General features: G+C 37.2%; 1 protein-coding gene across 1 annotated transcript in view; it reads left to right on the top strand.

Moving 5' to 3' along the window:
* Nucleotides 1–260: 260 nt before the first annotated feature.
* The window catches only part of LOC126278100 (L-2-hydroxyglutarate dehydrogenase, mitochondrial), a 75,630-nt gene continuing 49,782 nt past the window's right edge, over nucleotides 261–26,108 (top strand). The window contains exons 1-3 of the mRNA XM_049977951.1: nucleotides 261–1,077; nucleotides 11,513–11,927; nucleotides 12,057–12,251. Coding sequence (XP_049833908.1) covers nucleotides 959–1,077; nucleotides 11,513–11,927; nucleotides 12,057–12,251 — 729 coding nt within the window. The 5' untranslated portion in view covers nucleotides 261–958. The remainder of the gene's footprint in view (nucleotides 1,078–11,512; nucleotides 11,928–12,056; nucleotides 12,252–26,108) is intronic.

Here is a 26,108-nt window from a genome sequence, read left to right as displayed (position 1 = left end):
AGGTAATGTAAAACAAAACGGGTTCGCCCTGCAACTCTCGCAGTAAATGTACGTGAGAAAACTGCTTTCGCTTTAGCAGCCACTGTCTACACCATTTTGACCACTTTCTCTGTTTCCTGCGGTTGGTCTGAATGTTTTTTGCAACACAAGTTGCGAACACAGAACACAGCAGAACTTCCTCCATTTCTATATTTCAAAATAACTGAATTAAATTTTTGACGTTTACGGGGAGCGTAGTCGTTTGCCACTGATATTTCTTTTCTACGCCGGCAGATGGCGGGCGAGTAGTTGATTGGGGTTTGTGTCGTGTGAACACACTACATTTGCAGCGATCTTTTGCATGTACAGACATCTGCGCCAATGTCTGCGCAGACAGATAATTGTGTATGTGGACCGGGCTTAACACACAGCATACCTGTGGTGCGACACAACTGTATTGAAGAGAGTCCAATGGACTCATGACCCACTACCACTAGTCGAAAGTCTCTGGAATGTTGCAATATATGCGAGGAGCGACGTACCAAAGCGAAGGCGGTTGTCAATGCGTTGTATGAGAAAGATCAGTATTGACAACTTGTAGATATTGAAAATTTTTTTCCACTGTTTGAAATAAAATGTAACATTCAGTTTGGCATCATAGTTTCTCCTACAAATTATATAATGTTACGTAAGTGGCACTGCAGATGGACTAAGCACTCTGAAGATTATGCTTTATCTCATAGAGCTCGTTTTCGTAGAAACAGAAATCTGAACTCGAGCGTTGTTTGTGAAACATCTTCGTCTGATTCTGATCCAAAGCTATTGCGTAAACTGCGTTAACGCCGGCAGCTAAATGTAAATATAAGAGTACTAGCTATGTAAAGGTGCACGGAACACAAATTAACGCGTCTTTTCGCGCCCTGGAATGCTGCACTGAATAAACTATAACATTAGTGTGGCTTTGCGAAGGCTTCGGACAATGGTATCCATTTGTTGTGGGCGTAACTTGCAGTTTGCTTCACGTTCACGGTGCCTATTTGCATTAAGCTTCGACAGACCACCTAGCTTAAATCGTCGGCACTCAGTTAAAATTGCCAGGTAAAGAAAAGACACAGTGGATCATAAAACTTTATTGTAGCAATAGATTAATTATCTTGATAACAAATTTGTGCTGTTTTTAGACATGAAACACTGAATGCTCTTGTCAGGTATTTCGTAATCAGTAACTACTGCCGTTATAATAAGTCGCATAACAGTTAAAGAGGCAACTATCATAGTGTTGTGTTGAACGTGCCCAAAGCCACTTTGTTCTTCGCCACCCTCCAGTAATTGTAAGGTTTAAGTAACAAGTTATTCTTACCATTGACATGATAAATTATACAAAGAACAACGCACACCGACACATTAACACCTGTGACTAGTCTCTCTGTACTCAGCTCATTGAAAATAAGAAGTCTCCATAACTCACAAAATAAAAATGTTGCTTATCCAATAATCACAATTAATAACCATCTCAAGGTACATAGAGGCACATAGCAAGGAGACTAAATTTGTCGACTTATGCAGAGTGATGAGAAATAAGGAAGGCATTTAATTCATATCAACTCATTTTAGTAACTGTTGTTAGGTGTTGAGGATATTGGAAAGTGTTTGTTATGCATATTTTGATTCACTCCTAAAATATGGAATAATATTCTGAGGCAACTGGTGGCTCAGAGTACTTTCACAATACAAAGGAGAGCTGTTAGAAATACATTATCACAATATGCATAAGATGTCTGATTGCATAAAGGATTTGATACTGTACATGATGACTAGGCAGATAAATAAACAAACAAATTAAATATTGCTATAGCTACTGATACCCAAGCCCATTTATGACAGAAACAGTTCCCAGAATCACAATTAAAGCTATTATGCTGAAATTACCATGAAATCAGTACTACTTCTGCATATAGCCCATTAATAAATTTTTCCTTCTTTGTCATTATTTCTCAGTAGTTTTATTTTGATAATATGTTTACGTTTTGTTACTTAGAGACATACTTACACATATTTGCATCTTCTAATAATCTTGGATTACTTACTAGATGTATTTCAAATTTTTATTGTACCTTAATTACCGGTCACCACAAAAGTGATGTCTGGTGCTACAGTGACCACCATCTGGGAAACATCATGCCCAGAATAAATTTTCACCTTATAGTGGAGTGTGCACTGATATGAAATTTCCTAGCAGATTAAAACTGCGTACCAGACTGCAACACTGGGTTCTCTGCCTTTTTAAGTACCTAGTGGCATTGCCATTCCTGGAAGAAGGGATATTGCAGAGTTGTGTTCTGGGAGATTGTTTCCTGAATGAGTTTTCAAATGCAGCAAAGTGTGCACTGATCGACATGTCTAAGCCATGTCTCCGCAATATCCCATATTCCGGGAGTGAATCTTGCAAGGTAAGCAGGAGGCCTAGCTCCTGAGTTGTGCTTGACTAACTCAGTCAGTGGAGCACTTGCATGCAAAAGCCAGAGTGTCCAAGTCCTGGTCTGGCACACAATTTAATCTGCCTGTAAGTTTTATCATGTCTAGTTTAAATGCTAAGTAATGGACTGAAATAAGTGAAAATTTCAGTGCTAGCTAGCAGTAAATATTACACATACTAATGGGTCATATATTACTCATTTATTCATTTCAAATCCTGAATATAGCCTACAGTTAATATGTGAGTCACTTTGATGTTGGATGAGTCAAAAAATACGTTCTACAAAGATTATTTCAAATACTATTATGAGGAGCACGGAACAAGAGGATTTCAAAGTATGGAACTGTTCAGTCACTACTGTACAATACAGAAGAAAATTGACACAATGCTGTTAAAATAATGAGTCAATCGTGAACAAATAAGACAGGTTGACAGACATTTAAAAGGTAAAAAAGAGATCTTGTGAAAGTGAAGAACCCGTTGGCGAGTGTAAATAGTTGATGGAAAATTAATAATTTCTAATGAGTAATGTTACATTATGTTGTATAAATTACTGTGTGGGTTAAAGATGAAAGTGCTTATTATTGATGACACTAATATGCATGCAAGCAAAATTGGCACGTTGGTTGATGGGAATTACGGTAAATGGCTTTGTGATCACTCCCATCAGCCATTGTGCCAAGTATCAACTTTGTTTGTGAGTGCAGTAATTGTCCCAAAACAGAAAAAAATAGGTAATAAGAATCATGTTACTGCAGATGATACAAATCTTCAGATTTAACAACTGGAAGAAATTGATACTATTGGTTTGGATATTCATCCAAAATGTGTATGGATTTTTCTATTAGGAACTGCATAAGTAAGAATTGAACACTTCTGATTATTTGACCCCATGTAATGAAACTTGGTTATTGTATCATACATACAGTACTCTTGTGGACAGCAAATCGTTACATGTTGCACTTACAAATGAGATGCAAATAATCATGTTCTAATATGATTTGCAGAACTTATGTATAAGTAACTTCTTCTCACTAACATAAATAAATTTATGTTTGAAATCTGGAATGAAGTTTCGAAAATAAATAAATAAATAAATAAAATTACATTGTCTGAGATCTTTTTAAGAAAATAATGTAGTAATGGGGAAAAAAGCTTTTCACTGGCATCCTGTATTGGTATATCTTCTTAACAGGAAATGCAATTATTTGGCTCTCTACTGTGGTAAAACTTAACTTAAAGGGGTAGTTGGCGAGGGGAGTCAAATAATACATACCGTAACGCTAGCAGCTTACTATGTAGACTCCGGTTTTTAAGCTACATAAATAACCAACTAAAGCTGTTAATGAGCCTCTTAAGTTGTATAAAGTTTGACAATGCTGCAAATGTACTAATAAAAAACCAGAAGTTACCCATACCACCCACAGGGAAACCAATATTTGAACAAGCTCCCTGGCAAGTGATTTACCTTGTGTTCGAACAAAAACCCTAAAAAATTAGTTACTTACTGCATCAAAAATCTTTTATGTTCATAAGAGCACCAAATTACAATGGAGACAACTTATTGATCAGTGATAAAGATACTCATTAGATCATACTTTGTGCTGGGAAGGCTCTCTCACTATCTTGAACTCTAGTCAGAATTGATTCTATATTCAGCATAGATTTATTTCCTGCCATTTTGTGAAATATTCTGCTGAGACAATGGAACCATCATCAGTAAAGGTTTTCTGTAACAAGAGTTGCTGACTTACTGTTAGAAAGACTTCTTGGGAGTGCTGTCATATTTGCTCAAGTACATTTACTCTTCATTACTTTCCATGGAAGGAAGATTAGGGTTTAATGCTGTGTAAAGTTTGTTCAAGATACATAATAAAGATCAGCTCCAAGTGTAATATTGTGTATCCAATCATCTTAAACTATTAACAGGGAAAGCGTAAAGATAAACATTCTCTGCAGTCTCACAAAATTAATTTCTGTATTGAGTTTGTGTCCTTTTCAAAAACCTGAAGTGAAACTTTTTCACATGTAAATCATTTTTGACACGCTAGCCTTAGTCATAAAGTAGGATAGTAAGAATATTCAGAAACTAAAAATACATTTGCATTACTGTGGTGAGAAAAATTTTCTTTTTAAATATGGCTCCAGTTACAGTAACCTTAGACACTATCCTTCAGAATCAGTTTGTGTACTTGCATATTGTGAAATATGTGGCACTGGATGGACTATGAATGGGTTAGCCACAATTTTTTCAAAGTAGTAAATTGTGTAATAATAATATAAGACCGTAATTTGCACTGATTGAAGAAAATTAATAGAACATCACAAACACAAATAACATCCAGCTATCATTCATTATAGTGGTTAATAAATCAGTTCACCACAGCTATATATCTTATGGCAAACAGAAGAATGATTGTCGAAGTGCTCCACTCCTACCACTCCCCCCCCCCCCTCCCCACTTCTTCCCTGTGTATATCACAAGGAACACAAATACATCACTAGAAACACAGACAAGCTGTTCTAATAGTTACACCAGCTCTTTCACAATGAGGATTTTAAATCAAGTGACACAGTATGTGCAGACAGAAAGAGTCCTGATGAGTATTTGTTAATCACTAAATTCTGTAACAGAATATGAAATACAGCATATGATTGTTTCCTTTCAAAACACAACATTGTAGAGTAAATCATACCAAAATATGACATAAATATATTACTGGAAATGTAAATGTAAAACCTAGAACTTGTCCTTCTAAGTGCAGTCTACTTGTAACCTCTCTGGATTTCTTCCAGTGAACCCTTTTTCACACTGCCTTGACCAAAATGCTTCCAACACAACACATCTGTGACTTGTCTCCTTGAATCCAAAAGTATTTAGAGAAACAATTGATACACCTCACACACTTTTTATGATTTCAAGCATATTTCTGTAATCTGTTTTCCTTCTTATTACTTCTTACTTTTAGACAAGTCATTTCAGAATATTTTTGACCATTGTTTCCCTTATTTTCAAGTTTTGTTCACAAAGCATGATCTTATTGACATCTCACGTCCTTTCCTAGCATCTGCTGTTTTCAAAATACTATTAACTTAGTACTTTATTTGTAGGAACTATTTTTGACAGTTAAATATCACACCAATATAATTTTTTATGTGCAAAATACCTCTGCCATGGAAAGATAAACTTTTTGATACCTAATTTGTCTTTGTGATATCTGCTGTTCTCAAAAAGTGCTAAATTTAGTACTTTCTTTGAAGGAAGCCAATCTGGCAACTAAATACGTCACCAATGTAACTTTCCTTGTGCACAAAATAACTAGTGTTTGTGAAGAGATGACCTTTTTAACACTTCATTTACACGGTTAGTAGAAGCTATTTAAGAAATATTTCAATTCTCCCTCAATTCATTAATTAAGTTAGATTACTTTCAAGCAATTAAATATTTTTTGCAAACATAGGCCTCAGGCTGGTTAGTTTTATACTCTATTTGCTGATTTTCCATTTTTTGTTTCGCTCTTAAAATTTGGACAAAAACTCATTGTGTAATTTCTAGGAAGTCATGTTTACACTTCATTCAAACATTTGCCCAAAAATCGTTCGTCCATTTTACAGCAAGGTTTGAGTTAAAATAATGTTTATACTGTTGCATCCACACTGACACTAACGTTGTGTTAACTGAAAAAAGCCGTTAAATTTTTCCTATGCAGTTCCAGTAAACTAAATAGTTTTCCCATTTCTTTGTGGTCTATCCTATATTGCAGCTCCTTTATTAGGGCAGCTTGTCTTCTCAATGTAAAAACATTCAAATCAAATAATGGAAACTCCAGGTAGGAATATCAACAACGTAGGAAAACATAGATTGCTACTTACCGTAAAGAAGACGCATCAAGTTGCAGACAGGCGTGATTAAAAGACACTCTCATGTTGCTTTCAGCCACAGCCTTCATCAGTAAAGAGAGGACACACACACACACAAAAGCAAGCAAGCACACCACACCTCACACACACATGACTGCCAACTCCAGCATCTTAGGCCAAAATACCATTCAGGCCCAAGGTACTGGAGTTGGCACTCATGTGTGCATGCGGTTGATGAAGGCTGTGGCTGAAAGCTACATGTGAGTGTCTTTTAATCATGCCTGTCTCCAACTTGAAGAGTCTTCTTTATGGTATGTAGCAATCCATCGTCTCCTACATTGTTTATAAGCATGTTCAAAACCTACATAGGTTTCTGTGGCCAGTGTCATGAAGATTAAAATTCTTCTGGGTGTAATACCACGTCATTGCATAAAATATTTTAATTATTAACTTAAAATCAACATTTTGACTGTGTTACAATGGCCGTCCTCAGGGCAAGACTGATGTTGGTGGAGCAAAGATGGCTATATTTATTTCAGACAATTGGTGATAATATGTCATATTTTTGAAACTTTATTGAATCAAAAATATAATAGGCTAGACATGCCAGAAAGGGGGAGGGTAGGAAAGAAGCTATTCATGGGCTAGCCAGTTTGTCAGTGAAACAGGCTGCTGATCAGCACATAGCTTCTGGTGGGCATGTTTTCTTTGTGTGTGTGTGTGTGTGTGTGTGTGTGTGTGTGTGTGTGTAAAAACAGTGAAAGTTCCCCTATAGCTGTTTGTTTAGACTGCCATGTCTGTGCCCAGTGAGGCTACTTCCCCTTGACTGCTCATGGTGTGATTGCTGGCACCCAGGTTGCTTTAAGTTTGTAGCCTTTCTCTCTAGTGATGTTGTCAGGCTGCTTAATAGTTTCACTCATCTGTGTGCTGGCGAAATAGGTGTGGATGTGGCAGTGCAAGATTTGAGAGGTGATCGAAATTATTAAGCAGCCTGACAACATCAGTAGAGAGGACACCTACAAATCCTGGGTGCCAGCTATCTCAGTCCAACAGGCCACAAAGAGTCACAAAGCAGAAGCCTCACTGGGCATGGATGTGACATTCTAAACAAACAGTTACAGAGGATTTGTCAGTGCAGTTCTGCTCACACTAGGAGATAAACGCGTCCACCAGAAGTGAAGAGCATATTTACAGACTATCGCCAGTCACAGGCAAGATGGCTAACCCATGTGTAGCTTCTTTCCTACCTTCCCCTATCCATCATGACTAGTCTATTATATGTTAGGGCTCATAAATTTTCAAAAGTATGACATATTGACACCAGTTGTCTGCAGTACATAGAGCCACCTTTTCTCCACCTAAACCAGTATTACCCTGAGCAAGCGTTTTGTAATACAATCATAATGTTGGTTTTAAGTTTATGATTAAAATATTTTACACAATGATGTGATATGACACCCAGAAGGATTTTAATCATCATGACTGGGCACTCTTTATTATACAAATATTCTCTCTTATTCTTGTGTGCTGTGGAAGATTTATCCATCAACTTGCATAAGGGTCACTCCACGTGAAGTGTCCTAGGGCTCCCAGCTCGACCGTCTTCAATTTTGATGATATTTGTACAGGATGTACCTGAGGGCCATACTTATGCAAAGTTTCAGGCTCACCTTTAACTTGGTTGAGGTGCTAGAGCCATTTTCGTGAAGACCACTTTTACAGAGACCGAAAATTCATAAAGAAATCATCAAGTTTGGCATTCCACTGTTCCTGATGCAAAAGAGCTGGGTATAGTGGTTCAACTTTGTGTGCTCTGTACACAAATGTTGCAAATAGAATTCAGAAAGCAATGCATTTGGCATAATCTCAGTTCAAAGTGGGCAACAAATCACGTCACGAGACATGTGCCCCATAGTTCAGCAAGGCATAAGTAGTGGAGAAAGTGCGCTATGGACCTGATCTTTTGCCAAACTACTGTCTGTCTGGGTGCTTAGTATATCACAAATCCTGGCCTGGCTTGCGTGTTTAATTACTGTACTACCATCCTGTAAATTTGCTATAAAACATGAATGTATCAAAATATATCCGTGTTCGAAGTCATGTATCTCCAAATGGATGCCTACCACATTACATTCATAACACCATTCAGCGGAGCACATTTCATTCCATTAGAAAAACTTATTTTCATTTTGGTCTCTCTTTGGGTAAGGTGCAAAAATGTCACCTAAAATTGGGAGTTTTGTTGATTATGTCTTCATTGTTTAAATATTCATTTTTCCTGTTTATTCAGTGATTTTAAACCTGTTTGTGACAGGTTCATTGCTAAATTTAACCATTTAACTGTACTGGAGAGTGCTACATAATTTTTGGGAAGCTGACTGTTTATTAATTTTATTTCTTTTCTTTATTTAGGACTTGACAGTTTGATTTTAGTGTCTGAAGCATATCAAGTTGTTGCTAAAATGGAAGAACAAGATCAAGTTAATGTATGCAGTTTTGGAAATACTGATTCCCCATGCCATTTAACAACATACAGTGCCTTAAAAGGACTGAAAGTTGTAAAGCAACTTTCCTTAGAAGAACAAGAATTACTTACTAGGCAGAGTGGTTTACACTCTACTGAAAATACTCAACTATGCTTCCATCGTAAAGCTTTACTCCTAAAAAGTTTTGAATTTTTGCAAAGATCATGCTGCAACCCATTTGGCAAGAAATACCTCACAGCACGAAAAAGCTTGCACTCAATCACCATAGAAATAGCTGACCTACTAAAAAGGATAACCATGTCTGATATTAAACCAGCCCAAAAAATGTGCCCCTCCTGTAGAAAAGAATTTGATGTACTGAAATATTCACAAGTGGACGTTACATATCAGTCAGATGAAGATGATGAGACTAATGTTGGTCACAATTTGAGTACTAGCTTAACATCTGTTGGAATATCACTATTAAAGTTTCTTCGAATTGGTGCAAGGGATACAAAAGGATATGCAAAGCACAAAATACATCAAGTTGAAGGTGCAATTATTAAGAAAATTGCATAAGTGGGAGGACTTGATCCCAGTGAATTGGAGCAACCATCCACAAGCAAGCATTGCTTGACTTGTTCAGATTACATTGAGCTGATCCAAGAATTGAAAGAAAAATTACATATATCAAATAATAACGAGAAAATTCAAATTTTGACCTTAGTTTGCCAAAGCTGGTCTATCAAAAAGACTATGGAAGAATTTTGTGTTTCAGAAAGAATGATAAGGAAGGCTAGAAAGTTAAAAGCTGAACAGGGAATATTGGCACAGCCCAAAGGTAAATGTGGGAAAGTGCTTTCTGAGGATGTGAAAGCAAGAGTCAGAACATTTTTATGGGAACCTGCAGTAAAGAAAGCCACCCATGGATGACCTTGCATAGCTATTGGGCATGACCCCTTGGCGATGGGGTCACCAGTCATGAGAATGGTAGTGGCATAGCCAGCATGGCCCAACGCAAGGATTTTCCGAATTACCAAAAAAGTCAATAGTTCAGGCAAATTTTTTGCACCTTACCCAAAGAGACACCAAAATGAAAATAAGTTTTTCTAATAGAATGAAATGTACTTTGTTGAATGGTGTTAATGATTTTAATGTGGTATGTGTCCATTTTGAGATACATAACTTTGAACACGGGTATATTTTAATACATTCATGTTTTTTGAAAATTTACAGAATGGTAGCACAGTAATAAAACACACAAGCCAGACCAAAATTTGTGATATGCTAAACACCCAGGCAGACACTAGTTTGGCAAAAGACCAGGTCCATTGTGCACTTTCTCTACTACTTATGCCTCATTAAACTATGGGGCAAATTTCTCGTGACATGATTTGTTGCCCACTTTGAACTGAGATTATGCCAAATACATTGCTTTTTGAACTCTGCTTGCAACATTTGTGTGTAGAGCACACAAAGTTACCCAGAAACAAGAGTCTATCTCTTTTACATTAGGAACAGTGGAATGCCAAACTTGACGATTTCTTCATAACTTTTCAGTCTTACAATTTCTGTCCATTCGCAAGTAAGAAGTATAGCAATTAAGTGATTTACAGACAGTAGGCCTAATTATTGTGCACATGTTTTAGTTTGGTTCTCTTTAAATGGGATGCAAGATGTGGATGAAACAAATGTCAGTAGGGGGAAAAGTGATGCAGAGGTAGCATTTTCTACATCTATATCCATAAACTGTAAACAACCAAGGAGAGTATGTCCCATTGTACCAGTTACTGGGGTTTGTTCCTGTTCCTTTCATGTATGGTGCACAGAAGAATAATTGATTGGATGTTTCTGTGCATGCTGTGATTATTCTAATCTTGTCCTCACGATCCCTATGTGAGCGATACATATGGGGCTGTAGTATATTCCTAGAGTTACAATTTAAAACCAATTCTTGAAACTTTGTTAGTAATCTTTCTTGTGATAGTTTGTCTGCCTTCAGTAGTGTACCAGTTCAGTTTCATCAGCTCCTGTATGACACTCTCTCATGAGTCAAACAAACCAGTGACCATTCATGCTGTCCTCCTGTGTATAGTTCAATACCCCTCATTCATTTTATTTGGTACTAGTCCCACACATCTGAGCAATATTCTAGAATGGCTTACCCAAGTGACTTGTAAGCAATCTCCTTTGGAGATTCATTGCATGCCCCCAGTGTTCCACCACAAACTGAAGTCTACCACTTGTTCTGTTAGAAGCATCTACCCTCAGTGTGCATAGCTTTCCATTTTTGAGGAGTTGTAGATAGCATCTGCACTGCCCTGGGAATTGCATCACCAATTCATAAGTAAAGATTGTTAGAAATAAACAGTACCTATTGTCTCATTAGTTAATGGTTTAGTAAGACAACTTACCTTTCATCATTTTAAATATGAAAGTGTTCAAAGAAATTTATTTTTCATTCAAAACATTCACTATGATGGTAGGTGTTGGGGTAAGGGGGATGGGGGTCGTGGTGGGAGTAGGAGGTTACTAGCTAACATCTGATTACACTGAGGGGTAATTGTCTCAGAAAGGTTGGGAGCCACTGCACTACACAGAGTGCTTGGCGAGCTTGGGGAAAAAAATTCTTCCATGATATATAACCCATATTGTTAAACATGATACCTAAAAAAATATGTTTGTGTGGTCTTTATAGTTTGTTTATATTAAAAGGTATTCTGTCATACAGCTGTCCCGATGATAAAATCTATGATATCGTCATCATTGGTGGCGGCGTTGTGGGAATGGCCACAGCTCGAGAACTTAAGCTGAGGTATCCAGTTTTCAAAATGGCAGTCCTAGAGAAAGAAGATAAGCTTGCTGCTCACCAAAGTGGTAACAACAGTGGTGTCGTTCACGCTGGTATATATTATAAGCCAGGGTCACTTAAGGCAAAATTGTGTGTGCAAGGTTGCTATTTGTCATACAAATACTTTGATAAAAAGAATATTCCGTACAAGAAATGTGGTAAAATTATAGTTGCCACTGATCCAGTTGAAATACCAGCATTAGAAGAGCTTTATCAAAGAGGGCTGCAAAATAATGTTCGTGATATTAGAATGATTTCTGGTCATGAGATCCAAGAAATCGAGCCTCACTGCCATGTAAGTACTCGATCTTCAACAGTAAAACTATCATTATTTGTATACAAGTAAGACTGTTACATGTGTGTAGATATGTTATAAATAACACAGTTATAGATAGTGTATTGGCATATATTTTTTTTGTTTTAGGGTGTTAAAGCAATACACTCTCCACATACAGGAATCGTTGACTGGGGTTTGGTTACAGAACATTATGGCAAAGACTTTGAGGATGCCGGAGGAAAAATATATCTCAATTTCAAAGTTACAGGATTTAAAGAACAGAGGAAACCTGTTTCAAAGGGTTCAATGACATATCCTGTGAATATCACATCTGAAAACAATGTAAGGTATTTGATATTTAGTAAGATGAAGTTTCTACTTATTGATAAACACTTGCTATAGTTAATTGCATTTAAGATGGTAGGCAGAAATGAGAACAAGGCATAGTTAGTGAATTTTATGTAGCCAGTCGGCATTTGTCTGTTGGCACACTAAAATCACTATTCCTTGTACTGGAGAATACCAGAACACAACATTTTGGGCTTCTGTTAATTACGTCACTGTATTGTTGAAGAAAATGTATCTATCAAATGCTATTTTGTCAACACTTTATTTTAATTTGACACAATCAGAACATACTTCAAAACATTAACCAATTCTGATCTGCTCTGGCAATCATGAGACATGTAAAATAAATGGTTATGAGAATGGCCAGTACAGGCTGATACTAATTAACATTTTAAAGCATTTTGTGATTGTGTTAAATGAGAGTAAAGTGTTAACAATTTCATTAGTCACATTCTCCAATGACCAAAACTCATTCCTTCTAAATATTATTTCTGTTGCTTTCGTAGTAGGTAGCATTTTACAAGTTGTCTCACCTGCTCTTTTCACTGCCACTAATGCTGGAACTTCAAAAGGTATTGAGAAATGGCTTTCATGGGTGTGAATGTACAGCAGGGGCTCATGAAAGTAAATACTATGAGACATTCTAGACTGTGTGCAACTATTGGTTTCAACACAAACTTTTTTTTTAATGAACACAACATATTATTCCATATGCAATAAGTAACGAGAGAAATCAGAATAATAATAGCATTGATCACATCACAACATTCAATTACATCATGGGAAATTGGAACATAAAGTTGATGCATGAAATAAATGAAACCGGCTGCTATTGCACTTCCCGTGATGCAAGTGTGATCCTCATGCTGCTTGTAATTGAGATGTGATTGACGTATGTATTCTTACTTCCACTTTTATAATGAGGAACAAAAGTAATAATAGGGATTTCTCCCACAAACATTGATATGTGCATAATGATGTTCATCGAGCACGTTGTATTTATCCATATACAGATTATGCAACAGTACCGGTTGGTGTACGCCACCCCGTTACACCGCCACAGTCAACCCTTTGCCTCTGCAGTTGTGTAGAGGAGTGCGACACAATTGGTGCTGTATGTGGGAATAGCTCACTATGAAGCAGGTTGTTGTGTGTAGAAGTACACACAGGTATGTGGCAGTGGTGTACTGTACCACTGTAATTGGTGTCACTGTTGTAACCATGATATTAATTTACCTGACCATTCATTCTAGGCATTCGACATGATATTCACAAATGGCAAAAATGAAGAAATGGTTGACATGGTATTACTATCTGGAGAATGTCACTAAAATTATACATGTGTGGCACAGGTGTATGCCCAGTGGTACCCTAATAGGCGTCATACGATCTGCTTTACCTTCATGAATATTGTTAGAAGGTTTCGCACAACTGAATGGTTGTCTCTAAGAACACGGATCCAGAGTAGAGATGTAACACATGAAGCAGCAGAGGTAGCTGTTTTGGCAGCAATTATTCGTGAAATGGAGAGACAGATGGGAATCATTCAAACAAGTGTGATGCTGTATTCTGCTCAGGCATAGATATCAACCATACATATGGTGCTACATCAGGGCCCCCATGATGACGACATTTACAATCGGGTGGAATACTATCAGTGGGTTCTGTGGCAAGGCCATTACTTTATGCATAGAGTTCTGTTTACTGATGAGGCCACTCTTACAAACCATGGGAATGCCAACTTACACAATATGCACTACTGGCCTCCAGAAAACCCACACTCAATTCGCCGGGTTGAACATCAGTGTCAGTGGAGTGTCAGAGCATGGTGTGGTATTGTAGAACACCACATCATTGGCTAGTATTTCATTGATTGCACTTATAATGGATGAGTGTATGAGCAGTTCCTGAGATGTTCCTTACCTGGACTGATGAGAGACATACCCCTTCATTTGCGTCAAATGATGTAGTATCAGAGTGATGGATGCCTTTCACATAATGGCTTTGTGGCATTGCAGACACTAAACTAACAATTCCTACATCAGTGGATCAGACGGGGCAGTCCCATTCAGGGATTTCCAGCTCAGTTGCTGGACCTCACCCCTGTAGACATCTTTCTCCAGGGACATGTGAAAGATGTGGTATATCTCCATGTCCCAGCAACAGTGGCCAACATGAAAGCCCACATTACCGCAGCATGCACTGCAGTAACACCACAAACTCCAACAGCTGTGAGTGGATCCACCATGAAGTGCACACAGCAGTGTTGCCAAACAAATGGCGATCTCTTCAAACTGCTGTAGCCTTTTGCACACCAACATACTTTTTGTGTATTACGGAGAAGACATATGTTTGTTTTGTTGGTACTACTGTATGTTTGTGTGTGCATTGCACCACCTGCAATGATTCAGTAGTGTCACAGTCATTAAAGATATTCACTGACATGTCCCTTACATGGCATGTACCATTCTGTAATTGATGTACAAATAGCCTGTGTCCCTTTGTGCGACCCTTTGACAGTCATTAATTTTGTTTACTCTGGCTGGTGGTTATCAGTATTTCATTACTGTTATGTGGATTGTAGTACTGTCAAAAATTTCAATAAAGCACGTATGAGTAAACTGTGTCCTGGTTTTCATTTTGGGTGACTTGACATTTGTATGTTTCCCAGTTTACTAACAGCGTACATAGCAATATGTAAGTGCAGCATTTGTTGCATCATAGTATGTCAATCACAGCGCAGTGGTGAGCAACATGTGGATCACACTTGCCACGCAGGAAGTGCAACAGCAGTACATTTCATGTGCCAACTTTGCATTCCAATTTATCAGGGTGTAATTGATGTATTGCAATGCAACTAACATCATTATTATTGTGATTTCTCTTTTGATTGATTGCATGTGGAGTAATATGGAGTGTCAATTAAAAAAAAAAAAAAAAAAAAAAAAAAAAAAAAAAAAAAAACAGGAAGTTTGTGTTGAAACCAATATTCGCACATGGTTTAGTGTGGCTCATAGTATTTACTTTTGTGAGAATGTAATGTACATTCATACCCATGAAAGCCATTTGTCAAGATCTGTTGTGGTTCCAGAGATATTGTCAGTGAAAGGTTAGGTGGGATACCCTATATATTCCAGGCACTGTCAGTTTGGGAGCGATCTGCGATGTATGATGGCAGAGGAGAACTTCAAAAGCCAAGACCACTAAACAAGCATTTTATTGGATGACTGATTTTGACAGAGCTATGCCGTAATCATTAGATCTTATGCTTTAAAATGTATACAACCAGGATTGCCACGGGTTCTGGAAATCATAGAATTTCTAACACATCAGGGAAATAACTGGGGGGGGGGGGGGGGGGGGGGAGACTGGAAAAATCTCATTTTTGTCTCAATAGATGAAATGGTTTGTTTACTGAGGTGTCATGCATTGCAGTTGGCTGAGTGTGCTGCTTCCCTACTCCTTCATTACTACTGCTTCTCCCCTTCCTAGCACTCCCTCAGCTTGCAGTCAGTGCTGCCACCACTTCTTGCTGCTAGCCTATCAGCTGCTGACGAGAGACAGGGAGGTAGGAGTGGTTTGTTTGGATCTGATTCTCAGAGGCTGTAGATGCAGCTGCCGGAGACAGCAGTCATGTACCTGAGTTCTGTCTGAGTGATGTGTGTGTGTATGTGACCGCTCTCTCTCTCTCTCTCTCTCTCTCTCTCTCTCTCTCTCTCTCTCTCATTTTCTGACAAAAGCTGTGGCTGAAAATTTAGTTGAGAGAGTGTGATTGTCTTTTTTTATGCGCCTATTTGCAGCTCAGCAATTATCTTTAAGGTGATTTGCTATGTATCCTCATTATTATTGATTCTCAGAGTATTTGAACAAGTTATGTGTTGCATGGATTGATCACCATCATCTCATTTCATCAACATACTATCCATGGCTCATGAATAGCTGGCCACACAAGTGGATTTCCATGACAGGCCAGAACCACAGGCCATTTCTGCGGGCATCTGAAATGGATTGGATCTGGCTATCTGAAGCCATTCGGTTCCCACTAATATGTAGGTCCTGCTCGTTGGATCTAGTCTCATCAAATTGCCCACAGGTCGGGTGTGTTTGTGTGTGGCGTAATGCAGCAGATTTTCATAGTTTATCAATGGGCCCAGGACTGCAGTGTTCCTCAGCAGGCTAGAGGCCATGGGCGATGGACTTCGGGAATTGCAACTGTCTCACCACAAGTATGTTGTAGAGTGTGGCATTTTATAGACATTTTGTCAGTTAAAAGGTGGTTTATATGTTAGAAAGTATGGACAATAATAAGAAGAAAATTGTCAGTTGCTGAGAGTTTGTACGCTATGTACTCATATATTTTTCAGAACAAAAAATCACAAAATCCTGTAAAATAATAGATATAACACAGTGGGTAATAGCCAACAATAATGAACATAGTAGAACCAACATTTTATTGGTGGTCAACTGCAGCATTGGTTTACACAATTCTTCCTAACCTTATACAGTTGTTTCAAGAGGCCTACTTTTTCTGAGGTTATTTTTGAAATCAGTGGCGGTATTTTAAATCACTTTGTAACTCCAAGGAAATGTGTATTTTTGTCACCAAATGTGTTCTGTTTTATTGAAATAAAATAGTATCAGTGATCTTAAGGAAACATCTGTACCATTTGGCTTATTTTCTCCATCTAAAAACAGTTCATTACAAATGATGTTGATGTTAGTACTTCAGATTTTTGCTCACATCAGGAAACCCCATCTGCTTGAAAGTTTTTTTTTTTATATATTTCCTCATTGCGCTATTGTTTCTTTGAACCGTAGCTGCAAAGATAGATTATCAACTTATGTCTCAACTTATCCTTGAGATCTTAAAATTTGTCAGGGAATAATTCTAAGACTTGTCTGTAAATCAAGGAATTTCACTTGGGGAACATACTGCCCATCAATGTAGCAATTTCTTTCATATTGCATATATACTTCCCATTACCATCTAGATCACTGCATGTCCACATGTAAAACATAAAATATTATGTACAGACATAAACATAACTATATTGCACCAGTTGCAAGTGTTTGTGTTCACCACATGCTGACAACTGATATACTAGCTGGGGGTGAACATGAACACGTGTAGTCGACACAATATAGTTATGTTTATGTTTGTACATAATACTTTTATATTTGACATGCTGATGTGTTGTGATCTTCGAGTAGTGGGAAGTGCATATGCAAAGTGAAACAACTTGTAACATTGATGGACAATATGTTGTAAACTTTTTAAAACATAAGGTCAGTGATGACAGCTTAGCTCTCTTGAAATCAGTTATCCAATAAAATGCTTTTTTAGTTATCTTGGCTTGTGAAGTTTCTTCATTTTCCATAGTTAGCATTATTGTTTTTCATTGGGAATGTACTGAAACAAGAAACAAATACGCAAAAGGATCAGTACAGACCAATTGCAAATGCAAAAATTGTAATGCAAACTACACTTGGGATGACTCATCCACTGACTGTTACTTATTTGCGAACAAATCAAATGTCTGGTCATTTATTTTACTGAGCCGCTTTCTGTCACCTGTCATGTTATGTGCAACACACTACGGTATTATGTAATGTGACTTCAAATTAAATATCCCAATTTTAATTACTTACGCTATGTAATATTTGATAAAAGGGCAAAATGAGTCTCAAACAGGAACAGTTAATGGTTGGCTTCCCCATCTAGAGAAATGGGATCAGTTTGCAAGCTGTCTAAACGTTAAAACAAGGATTGACATGTAGAGCAAATGAGTGGTACCCATCATACACCACATAGTATTTCACAGATGTGTGCAATAATAATAATAATAATAATAATAATAATAATACTTCATTCTCTCGGATCTCATCCTTCTTTCATCAGAAATCACCCTTCCTATTGTCTGTTTGTTGATTCTTGTTTGCAGTTTGGTTTGTTTGTCTGTGAGTTTCCTGATTTTGTCACTTTTGTTTCTTAGGTCTTCCAGTGTAATCTTGATTTCTGTAATCCACTTAATGTTGCACTTACTATTCCACAATTTTTCTATTATTCTCCTGGTGATTCTGTTCTCTGGTGTTCTGATCAGATGTCCGAAAAATGAAATGTACTCATTACCAGTTCTTTTTCCTTGTAGACTGTTTCATTTGTAGCTACTCTTTCGGTATGATTTGTTGATGTACTTTCTGATGATTCTTCTCTCTGTTTTGAGTATTTTGTCTATTTGTGCAGCGTTAGTTGTTTTGAAGATGGTTTCACTTGCATATGTTATTTTTGGTTGAGCGGCTGTTTTGTAGTGTTTTAATTTTGTTGCTATTGACAGGCTCTTTTTGTTGTAGGGGTACTTGGTGATATATTTTGCTCTAGTCAATTTGTTTATTCTGTTATGCCATGTTGGCTTTTCATTGAGGTTACATGTTACGATTTCTCTCAGATATTTAAATTTATCTACAATTTTGATTTCTTGGTTTCTCATGACATTTTTGTTTATGAGTGGTGGGTCAGCTAACAGGATGACTGTTTTTACAAAGGATATTCCAAGACCAATTTTCTGTGCTATTTCCTGTTGTGAGATAACTTGTTGTTTGGTTTCCTGAATACTGTTGGACAAGAGAGCAAGATCATCAGCAAATCCTAGACAATTGAAACTTATGTTGTCTTTGGGTCTTTCAGTTTGGATGTTCTTTGGATTAGACTTGTACCGTTCCCTCATTATGTATTCTAAAGCACAGTTGAACAGCTGGGGTGTCAAGCAATGTCCTTGTCTTAAACCTGTTTTTATGACGAGAGAGTTCTCCCCTGAACTTGACTTTATACAGTGTTGGTTAAGGTGCGTTCTATCAAACTGGTTAATTTTGTATGAATCCCAAAATTTCTTGAGATTTTTAACATTGAAGATCTATAGATACAGTCATATGCTTTTTTAAAGTCCACAAAGGTTATCACAAGAGGTTTATTTCATTTCTTGTAATATGCTGTGGCTAATTTTAAAGTGATGATCTGTTCTGCACAGCATCTCCAAGGTCTGAATCCTCCTTGGTATTCACCTAATTCTTCCTCTAGTTGTTCTTTGATCCTCTTGTATAGGATTCTGGAGAAAATCTTGTATGTGCAGTCTAAGAGAGAGATACCTCTGTAATTATCTGGGTTGCTTTTATCTCCCTTTTTGTGGAGTGGGTGGATTATGGCTGTGGTGCAATGTTCGGGGAACTTTTCTGCTATCCAGATTTTTGTTACGGCTATGTGTAAGTATGTTTGAACTGTATCACTGGCATATTTCCACATTTGTGCAAAAACTTGGTCTTCTCTGCATGCTTTATAATTTTTCATCCCTCTGAGTGCTGTTTCCACCTCTTGGATTGTTGGAGGATTTATGAGATCGAGTAGAGTCTTGATGGGTGTGCCTGTGTTAATTGCTAAAAGTTCCTGGGGTTCTTCACAATTCAGACGTTTACTAAATGCTTTTTCTATGATTTTGACATTTTACTTGTCATTGTGTGCCATTATTCCCTCTTCCCTTTTCAGCATTAATGTGGGAGGGGCAAATTTTTGTAATTGTCTTCCTAACACTTTGTAAAAGTCTCTGGAATTGGTTTTGTGATAATTTTCTTCTATTGAATGGATTAGATCTTTCTGTAATTGTCTCTTGGTTTGCCTGATAATTTGTGTGAACTTTTTCCTGATATTTTTTAGTTTGGTTGCATTTTCTTCTGTCTTGTGTGTTTGAAATTTTAACCATGCATGATGTCTTTCTTTTTGAATTTTGTCACATTCTGAGTTTGTCTTTTTATGTGGGTTCAATGGGGCTAAATTTTCTGCAACAAGCAGAATTTGGACCAGTTCTTCTAAAGTATCTGTCAGTTTTATGTTTTGTGTGACTTCTCTACATCATTTCTAATTAATTGGTGGGGATCAAAGTTCCTCTTTCGTTCATTGCACTTTGGTTTCTTTTTTAGTGGTGTGGACTTAATTTTGATTTTGACAATGTAATGATCTGAACCTGTATCTACCCCTCTTAATACTTTAACATTGTAGATTTCTCTGTGTAAGAATTTGTCCGTAAATACACGATCCAGCTGCCATACTTCTTTTCTCCAATCAGGATGTTTCTAAGTTTTAAGTTTTTTTGGCCTCCTTTGAAGTATGTCTACTTTGAGATCAGTGTGTGTTCCTTACAGAGTTCAACAAGTATTCGACCATTCTTATTTGTTTGTTTATGTGGAGCCCAGTTCCCAATGATATCTTGGTATTTCTTTTCTCTTCCGAGTTGGGCATTGAAGTCCCCTAACAGGATCTTAACATTGTTAATTTTTACTTGGTTTAATGTTTGGTCAAGGAGATCCCAAAACTTTTCTACTTCGTTCCTAGTCTTTGTTAGAGAATTCTTCTCATTAGTAGGGGCATGGGCATTAATGATGGTATAAATTTTGTTGGATGCTTTTCAACGCAAAGTTGCAATTCTAGGGGAGATGGCTTGAAAATCTATAATCGAATCTGTTATTTTCACATTGACTATAAAAACAGTTCCAAATTGGGGACATTCTTTAATAACCCTTATTCCATTGTAAATTGTGTAACCTTGTGATTCGAATGGTTCTTCTGTAGTATTTCTCATTTCATGGAGTACTGCTACTAAAATTTTCTGTTTATCTAATTCATGCGTCAAATTTTTTAGTTTTCCAGCTTTAATTAGAGAATTTATATTATGAGTTGCAATGTAGTTGATCTGATCTTGTTTGATCCTGTTCTTATGAACTGGCATAAGAATGGGTGGTTGCCAATGCTCTGACTCATTGAAGCCTTCTAGGTGGCTACCCACCGAATCCAATGTAGCCTTCTCCAGCTTTCTTGGAAGGACAGTGGAAAGTTTTTCCTAAAAGACCTTTCCATGGTTGACTTTCGAAGGTAGTGAACCTTGGATGGAGTGAGCTCCAATTAACAACTATGGTTGTTAACTGCAGAGGCACAACCCTAGATGTTAATAATAATAATAATAATAATAATAATAATAATAAAAATCAAATAGATAAAATTTTTAGTATAGTAATAGTAATGTGTTTCCATCATTGGTTAGTACATCCCTTTAGCATAATTTAAAAGCAACTGAATTTCAGAGGAATAGAGCATTTCAGAAATATTCTTGTGAAAATTTGGGAAATGCAAGTGGCATGCAATTGATTTAAGAAATATTTTCTTTTGTTATTATTATTATTATTATTATTATTATTATTATTATTACAGAGTTTGGCCAATTCTACAACTCTTAGATCCTAAGACTATGTTACAATCTTTTTCATCTTATCTTCCAGAACTTCTTCGTGCATTGCCTTATCAGCTTCTCCTGTTCATTTGACACCACTGTCCCATGTTGTGGTTCTTGTTGTTAGAATAGGAAATTTTTTTAGTATTGATCAGAAGCTGGAAATTTTCCCTGCTCTCTATGGTGCCTCCTTGACGTTATTTCTACTCAGATCCGTTATTGTCTCTCCCAGCCAAAAAGTGGAATTCTTTAATTTGGAAATGAAATTGAAAATTTTCTTGGTTAGCCTGTTGTCATTTATTCTGTGCAGATGGCCATAAAACTTTAATCTCCTCTTCCTTATAGTGTATGTGATTGTTTCTGTGTTTTTGTATAAATCTTCATTGCTCTTCTTGTGCAGTTGTTATCTTTGTTCTTTTGTGGTCCTAAAATTTTTTCTGTGTTTTTCTTTCTGCATTTTCGAGTTGAATTTGTTCACTTCTTTTATTCAGTGTAAGCCATTCAGATCCGTACAGTGCTTCTGATTTAATTAAGTTTACAGAATGTTTAATTTCTGCATGGAGCAATAATGATCTTTTATTATAATGTTTTTAGGTGACATTGCTAGTTCAATTTTCTTGAGTCTTTCCTACATTAGTGGTGTTATCTAATCTGTTTGTTTGTATACATTCTCCTAAATCCTTAAACTTAATAGCTCTTTTGATGTTTTGTGTTGTGTTTTTGTATATTGTTCTCTGTTGTGCTTATGTTCAATGTATTTTCTCATGTGATATTTGTAATCCAGTTTTACCTGCAATTTTGTGAACTGTTTCTGTCATTGTATTATGATCTGTTTTGTCCTCAGAAAGTATTGCAACATCACCAGAAAAAGTGAGATATTTCAGCTTGAATCGTCCTCTTCTCTGTCTCAGATGAATTCCATCAGTGTTTTTCTCTTGTAGTTCTGTATCTCACACTCAAATGATCTTGCCAAATACCAGATTGAAGAGAATCAGCAAGAACGTGCCAAATTCCTGTGCTAGTTCTGAAGGATTCAGAAACTTCTCCTAGGAATTTAACATCTAAATTTTTGTGTGTGAGTGTCTGTTCAACTCACTCACTGATGAGTTTTCTGATGCTTGCTTCTTCCAGCTGATTGGCAACTGTCAGTCTGTGGGGTTGTAGGCTTTTTTAGGTCAGTGAAAGTAAAGACTGTGTTAAGGTTTGATATTTTTCTGATCATGAGGCTTGTTTTCAAGTTAAACATTTGCTCTGGGCATTATTTACTTTTTCTGAACCCCACTTGGTACTTGTCAATTGGGTATTGTGCTTGGTTTTCTGTATTTTTTATTAGTTCTTTAGATACAATTTTGTCAGTGACTGGAAGTAGAGATATGCCTTGGTAATTAGTATCTGTCTGCCTCCTTTTTTATGTAGTGGATGGATTAAGACTTGTTTCCATTCATCTGGTATTCTTCCCTTCTGCTAGCAGTCTTTAATAGTTTCATAAATGGTTTCAGCTGCCTGCTTCCTTTCCAGTTTCCACGTCTCATCTAATATTGCTGCTTCAACTGGCCAACTGTTGTTTTTCAATAGGCTAATGTATTATCCAGTGTGATTCAGAATGGTGGTTCTGAAGGTGGATTATCCTTTTGTGACTGAAAATTAGTTGTTGTGTGTCCATTCCTCACAGTTTAGAAGACTCTCGAACTTGCTAGTAACTCGCAGTTGTCTTTGTTGTTGGTAATGAGTTTTCCTGTTGAATCTTCCACAATCTATGTTTCCTTCTTCTTGGTGGTTGTTATCATTCTGTCACCATGTCTGTCATTGCTTCTCTGATGTCAGGCCAGTTTCCCATCTTCTTTGTGTGAATTTTGTGTCAATTACATGGACTATTGTAATTTCGTGTTTCAGTCATTTTGTAGAAATTTGGCTTTGATTTCTGTCTAGTAGTGGTCTGAGTCTTTGCCTAGTCCTTTTCTGACCCACACATTCAGGTTTTCTCTATGGTTTGTTTGGTTACTGCCACGTGACTCAGCGGATATGAGTCAAATTTTGTTTTAGGAGAAGACCAGGTCTTCTTTCTCTTTGCTAATTTTCTGAAAAAGCATGACATTAGTGTTAAATTGTCTGCAGAAGTTGATGAGCCATTTTCCATTGTTATTGACGTGTTTGTGCGCAGGAAAATTTCCTACTAGCCTTGTATGTCTCTTTTTGCTGGTCTGCGCATTGAGGCCTCCTGTGAGTAGTTTTATGTGGTGCTTTGGTATTTTTGACATCTCTTTTTCTAATGTTTCTCACAATTGTTCTACTTTTTCTGGATTTTTCTGTTGCCTTTCTTGGTAGATACATGTGCATTTATGATAGTACAGATGTTGTCTGCTGATCCCAATGAGAGAAGTGATGTTTGCTCGGATTGGATGTAAAATTTGCTATGGACTTTGTTAGATTCCTTTTGGCTGTGAAATTTGTTCCCCATCAGTTGTTTAAGTTTCCAGGTCTTTAGTAAAGTGTATCTAGCAAATGTTTTTGTTTAGGCCTTATGCGAGAAGTTCTAGGAAGTTCTGATTCTTCCTTATGTGGTGTTCTGAGCTCTGCAGAATCTGATGGTCCAGTTGCATCACTGTTTCCTGTGATTAAGGATTGTTCGCCTCCTGGAATGCTTTCGTATTCAGTGTTTACCATCATATCCTGGTTACAAGTAAATTGTGAAGAGGTGGAACGGGTGTTAATCCCTTAAAGACAGGTACATCTCTGAGAAAATTGCCAGATGGGTTTTATCAGGCTCTCCAATAGTGGAACAGGTGCCTTTAGCCTACCAGTCTGGTAACAAACCCTATTGATTTTTGGAGCCACCATCAACATGCAGACAGGCACACATCTTGTAGCTGCTTGTCTGACATGGCGTGGATTTTGTTTTCCCTGATAGATTGTCTCTTTCACTGGATCTGCTGTACTGAGATCCACTCTCTCCGCCTTTATTACTGTTGAGGTATAACTGTCAGGAGAAAATGACTCATCCACCTTCTTTGCCGTTGAGATTAATATCTTCATCTCCTCAGAATCCCCTGATATTCTTCACCTCCTCTCGCATATTGCTGACTAATTAGCTTCCTCTCACCTCTTACCAGGTGACCTGACCTGCTATTAGAATTAGACAGCCCATCTGGATCATATAAGAACTGTATTAGTGACAAGGGGGCACAACATTGACAACATCCAAATTTACACAGTATAAATTCGAGTAGAGTATTTGCTATTATAAGTACTCCACGTAGAACTATGATTGTGAACACAGGTCTGTACAATATACCTATGTATGTATGTAAATGAGGGGAATGTGGTTTTCTTTTTTTACTCCTTTCTACTATAGAAAGCCAGTCTTTCTGTTACTTGTGTTTTTAGTAAGGTTGGGAGGGTTCTTTTATCTTTTGGTCTTAGGTTCTCTCAAGTTCCTGTGGTTTATCAGTGCTACCCGTGTACTTGAACCCGTGAACCATGTCAGACTTTTCGTTGACATCTTGTGTGGTCATCCTGTGAATGACCATGTTTTCCTGGCCAGTATGTTTCCTACAGGCGTCAGGCCACAAGCTGTTTCACTGGCTAGGAAACTGAAAAATATTCTCTGTTAAACGTAGTTCATAAATTTCTAGAATTCTTTGTCGTTTTTGAAATTCTTTGTTTTCCTGTTGCATTGTTCTCTGTAAATTAGCTGATAAATTTTGAAATGGATATATGTAAAAATGTAAACATGAAGACAATTGCAGTCAAAGTTACAGGTGCCCCAAATAAACAACACTCATGGCAAGTAATGTACTTGCTTAAAGTCTCCTTCTTTGTGCCTATGCAAGCCAAAAGAGCTAGAGGCAAAGAAACCCTTTGTTAATTAGCACTGAAACTTTGTTTTCATCACAGACTGTCATTTTTAAATTGTTGTTATTGTTGTTGTTGTGGTCTTCATTCCAGAGACTCGCTTGATGCAGCTCTCCGTGCTACTATATCCTGTGCAAGCTGCTTCATCTCCCAGTAACTACTGCAACCTACATCCTTCTGAATCTGCTTAGTGTATTCATCTCTTGGTCTCCCTCTACGATTTTTACCCTCCATGCTGCCCTCCAGTACTAAATTGGTGATCCCTTGATGCCTCACAATATGCCCCACCAACTGATGCCTTCTTCTAGTCAGTTGTGCCACAAACTCCTCTTCTCTCCAATTCTATTCAATACTTCCTCATTAGTTATGTGATCTACCTATGTAATCTTCAGCATTCTTCTGCAGCACCACATTTCGAAACCTTCTATTCTCTTCTTGTTCTAACTATTTATTGTCCACGTTTCACTTCCATACATGGCTACACACCATACAAATACTTTCAGAAACAACTTCCTGGCACTTAAATGTGTACTCGATGTTAACAAATTTCTCTTCTTCAGAAATGCTTTCCTTGCCACTGCCAGTCTACGTTTTATATCCTCTCTACTTCGACCATCATCAGTTATTTTGCTCCCCAAATAGCAAAACTCCTTTACTACTTTAAGCCTTTCATTTCCTAATCTTATTCCTGCAGCATCACCCGATTTAATTTGACTACATTCCATTA

Source organism: Schistocerca gregaria, chromosome 6, assembly GCF_023897955.1.
Source record: "Schistocerca gregaria isolate iqSchGreg1 chromosome 6, iqSchGreg1.2, whole genome shotgun sequence".
Classification (NCBI taxonomy): domain Eukaryota; kingdom Metazoa; phylum Arthropoda; class Insecta; order Orthoptera; family Acrididae; genus Schistocerca; species Schistocerca gregaria.
The sequence above is the reverse complement of the archived record's forward strand: the minus strand, read 5'-3'. Positions and strand labels throughout refer to the sequence as shown.